General features: G+C 38.6%; 1 protein-coding gene across 1 annotated transcript in view; it reads right to left on the reverse strand.

The window, feature by feature from the left end:
- Window positions 1-1,156: 1,156 nt before the first annotated feature.
- The window catches only part of LOC308684274 (uncharacterized protein), a 3,450-nt gene continuing 330 nt past the window's right edge, over window positions 1,157-4,276 (reverse strand). Inside the window, exons 2-6 of the mRNA XM_081355390.1 lie at window positions 4,005-4,112; window positions 3,870-3,923; window positions 3,526-3,642; window positions 3,408-3,449; window positions 1,157-2,937 (exon numbers count right to left, since the gene is read on the reverse strand). Of these exons, the coding sequence (XP_081211516.1) occupies window positions 2,801-2,937; window positions 3,408-3,449; window positions 3,526-3,642; window positions 3,870-3,923; window positions 4,005-4,112 (458 nt within the window). The 3' untranslated portion in view covers window positions 1,157-2,800. The remainder of the gene's footprint in view (window positions 2,938-3,407; window positions 3,450-3,525; window positions 3,643-3,869; window positions 3,924-4,004; window positions 4,113-4,276) is intronic.

The raw sequence follows: 4,276 nt of genomic DNA on the forward strand, positions 1-4,276 counted from the left end.
TCAGAACTGTACGGTGGCCGAGAGAGCTCAACGCGCTGCAAATGAAGAAAACACATGCAAACAGAAAAAAACACATGCAAATAGAAAAAAAACACATGCAAATAGAAAAAAACGATTTTTTAGGTCAAATCGTTCTTGTCTGTCAGTCATATAATGCAGGTCTGTGGTCACTGTCTCAAAGAGCAAGCACAGAGTCCAAATTAAAACAATTCCCCATCGTCCAAATTAAACAATTCCCCATCGTAAGTACACATTGATGGCCTAAGACACGAAACGAGCGGTTTGTGTGAGAAAACGAACAGTATTTATATCGTTGTACCTCTTGAACACAGCCGCGTCCAAATGATCTGAGGGCGCGGGCGGGTATAGATATATATACATAGATGTCGCCTTGGCTACGGTTTCGTTCCAATGAACTGCAGTAGCCAAGGCGACGTCTAGTGTATATATCTATACCCGCCGGCGCCCTCAGATCATTTGGACGTGGCTGTGTATAAGAGGTAACAAAGATATAAATACTGTTCGTTTTCTCACACAAACCGCTCGTTTCGTGTCTTAGGCCATCAATGTGTACTTACGATGGGGAATTGTTTAATTTGGACGATGGGGAATTGTTTTAATTTGGACTCTGTGCTTGTGTTTTGAGCCAGTGACCACAGACCTGCATTATATGACTGACAGACAAGAACGGTTTGACCTAAAAATATCCAAATTGAAACTACTGCGGAAAAAAAGACACCTACATCTTGGATGCCCTTGAGGTAAGCTAAAACATACCAAAATTTAATTTCAAAGTGAACTATCCCTTTAATGTATATTTGAAGTAATGAGTTTAGGTAAGAGGCAGCAGAGCCAGGGGTTGTTCTGTAGGCAAACGCCAGAGACTTGAAGTTGATGCGAGCGGCAACCAGTGCAATTCTGTGATCATTCAGTGTTAAGATTAATAATAATAAAGCTCATTTATGCCCTTTTTGTAGACAAACTGTGGCTTCAAACCTTTCATCACAAACAAAACCTATGCACTTTTCCACTGTTAATGCTCATAAGAAGAGAAATGTCAGTCATACAGCATCATAGAGAGCCTGTTATTACACTATATGTGTTCATCAGAGAAATGTCATGTTGAAGGAGGAATGAAAGCTGACAGACACAAGCAGAAGCTCAGCATTCACTTTACTCAACTATATTGTCTTCTTCCACACAGCTCTTACATCAGTTGAACATGTGAACACATCAGCGCCACCTAGTGGACATGAGTATTATAGCAATGCACTGGAGAGAGTTCAACAATAACACAATTATGAAGAATAAAACAACAGTACAAATGCAAACAAACCAGCATTCAGTAAATCACATGTGCAGTAAAGCATATGATGATAGCCTGATATTGAGACTATTTCTAATGTTTTGAGAACATCATAAAAAACAGATAACATTGAACGAACGGTCTATTAATGTTACTGGAAGAACGTTTGTTCATAACTTTGAGAGAAACGTGTTTGCTGGGTATAAAACCCTGGTTAAAACTTTGAGCATAAACTGACACTTGACTAGTGCTCCTGTGGGGTTTAATGTTTAATCGTGTAAGATATACAAAATGGATAAATATATATTATTTATAAAATAATATAGTCTATGTAGTTTAGTTGAAGCACGTCTTCCTAATATAAAAGCAGTTCAATAGAGAAAACGAGAATTTGGTCACTTTTAAGACTATGGCCCTATCTTACACCCGGCACAATGCAGCGCCTCGCGCGACCAAGTGTTTTCTGCTAGTTTCAGTCCGACGCAGTTTTCATTCTCACGTCCTGCGCCACGCTGTTTAAAGGAACACGCCACCGTTTAAATAGGGCTTATTCACCGTCTCCCCACATTTAGATACTGTAGGTGGGCAATGCATTTTTGTCTCATTGTCTTAGTCAGGGTGCAGAGATATCACGCAACACCTGAATACTAATACCAGTTAATATTCACGTATATTCACGCTGGTATGTTGATGGAAGTTGGGGGATTTTTTTAATCACTTTTACTCACGACATGTGTGAATACGCAGGCCACAAGAAGTAATTAGGTTTTTGTTTTTTTGGATAACTTTTACTCACGACATGCTATCCGGCAACAAAGGATTCCATTCATTATGCTAAGCTAAGCTAGCGGCGGCGCTGCCAGACTAAGACAATGCATTCACTGAGACAAAAATAGCAAATGCATTTGTGCCCATTTGTTCGTCCATGGTCGTGCTGGTCTGAGAACGAGGTGTGTGTTCTGGCGCATTGTTGGTGCATTGCTATTTTGAGGCAACAGAAATAGATGCAATATTTTTTTTGTTATTTAAAGAGCGCGTTAGTAATGTACGCCTATAGGCGGGTCCACAACACGCATACACTCTGCTTATTACACACACACACACTCTCTCTGCTTATTACACACACAGGGACGCACAGTGGCACACAAACATGCCAAATATTAGAAATATAAGGATTACAATGTAAAAGATTATTATTGTGTACATAAAGATATGGTGAATCCGGCTTGTCCCGTAGATGGTCTCCTTGCGGGCTTTGACCTCGCGCACGAGCAGATCCGTTTCCTCGCTAGATGGAGCTCATATGATCAACAGTAAACACACACACTGACCTTATATAAACACACATATGATCAACAGTAAACACACACACTGACCTTATATAAACACACATATGATCAACAGTAAACACACACACTGACCTGATATAAACACACATGTGATTGATGTGATGATTATGAGAGGCTGAACTACAATACACAACATTATTCAACATTATTCACTGAGTTCCAGCTGAGGCTGATTCATGTCAAATAATAAATTTTCCATAGACTGGGACCTGGGAATTACTTTATCTTCATCTTCTGGTGGATGGATTATTCTTGGAGGACGTCTTCTTCTTCTTTTGTGAGCTGATGTGGAGCAGAACAAAACATCCGTCAGAAACTGAATAATATCGTGTCGTGAATCTGTCAATCTGTTCCTTTAACTTTAATTGTATGAAGGATCAATAATTCAACATGTTTTACACTCATCATAATAAAGTTTACATTTATATTATGTAGAGGACAGTATGAATATATTTATAATGGATTATGTGTTTTATCAGTGTTTAATACTGGAACATGATTTAAGATTCCTCTCTGAATTCAGAGTGACTTTAATGCATTTACATGTTAAGAGCTCATATTTAACTCTAGATTCAGTCCTGGATATTCTTATATATTTCTCTTCAGAGAGACCTGACACTGTGAGACGATGTGGAGATTATGATTGTTTGCCTCAGATCTGTCTATCAGTGCCTTTATTAATGTGTGTAATGCAAAACCACTGATGGAGAAAACAAGCATTTGTGGACTTTACACTCAGAAGAGAAACTGACCTGACGACCAAGAATATCGCCACCTTAATGACGGTAAGAGGGCTGAAATGAAAAGCTCAGTTAGTTTAAGATTATAAATAAATGCTTTGATAATTTCATATACTAGTGTAATGCATACGTCCACTGGACGCTGTCTCTGCTGCTGTAACTTCATCCTCATGTTTAATGCCGAAACCCAGTGTGTGATCATCCTCCAGTGTCTTGAGATCAGAGTCGTCAAGTTTAGAGTTTTTAACTGTGAAGAAACAGCGAACACAATAATCAAAAGTATTTTACACTCATCATAATAAAGTTTCAAGTTATATTGCCACAAAATGAAGCACAAAACTCAGAAAAAAGAAAAAAAATGTCAACAGAAAAGGCCTGATGTGTGTAAACGCTGTAAACATGTTATTGTATAAATGTGTGTAATGCAAATCCACTGATAGAGAAAACAAGCATTTGTGGGATTGTGAAGCTGACCTGTCGACTCATGAACAGGAGAAGAGTCTCTCGGGCGTTTCCCTCTAACGGAGACTGAAGTGAAAAGTTCAGTCAGTTTAAGATTATAAATAAATGCTTTTAATAATGTCAAATACTAGTGTAAATAACGCATACTTCTACGGTGCAATACGATAATATGATCCTCATGTTTAATGCCGTAGAAACCCAGTGTGTGTTCATCCTCCAGTGTGTTGAAGCGGTAGCGAAGAATAGTGTCTTCAACTGTGAAGAAATATGAGGAACAGAGAACACACACACACACACACACACACACACACACACACACACACACACACACACACACACAATATCAACTGTTTTCCTTATTTATTTGTGCTTTCTGAATTATTTATTTGCTAACGTCTCAATCTCAGGCTTCCCAATTT

Source organism: Scardinius erythrophthalmus (assembly GCF_964197995.2).
Source record: "Scardinius erythrophthalmus genome assembly, chromosome: 24".
NCBI classification, from domain to species: Eukaryota; Metazoa; Chordata; class Actinopteri; order Cypriniformes; family Leuciscidae; genus Scardinius; species Scardinius erythrophthalmus.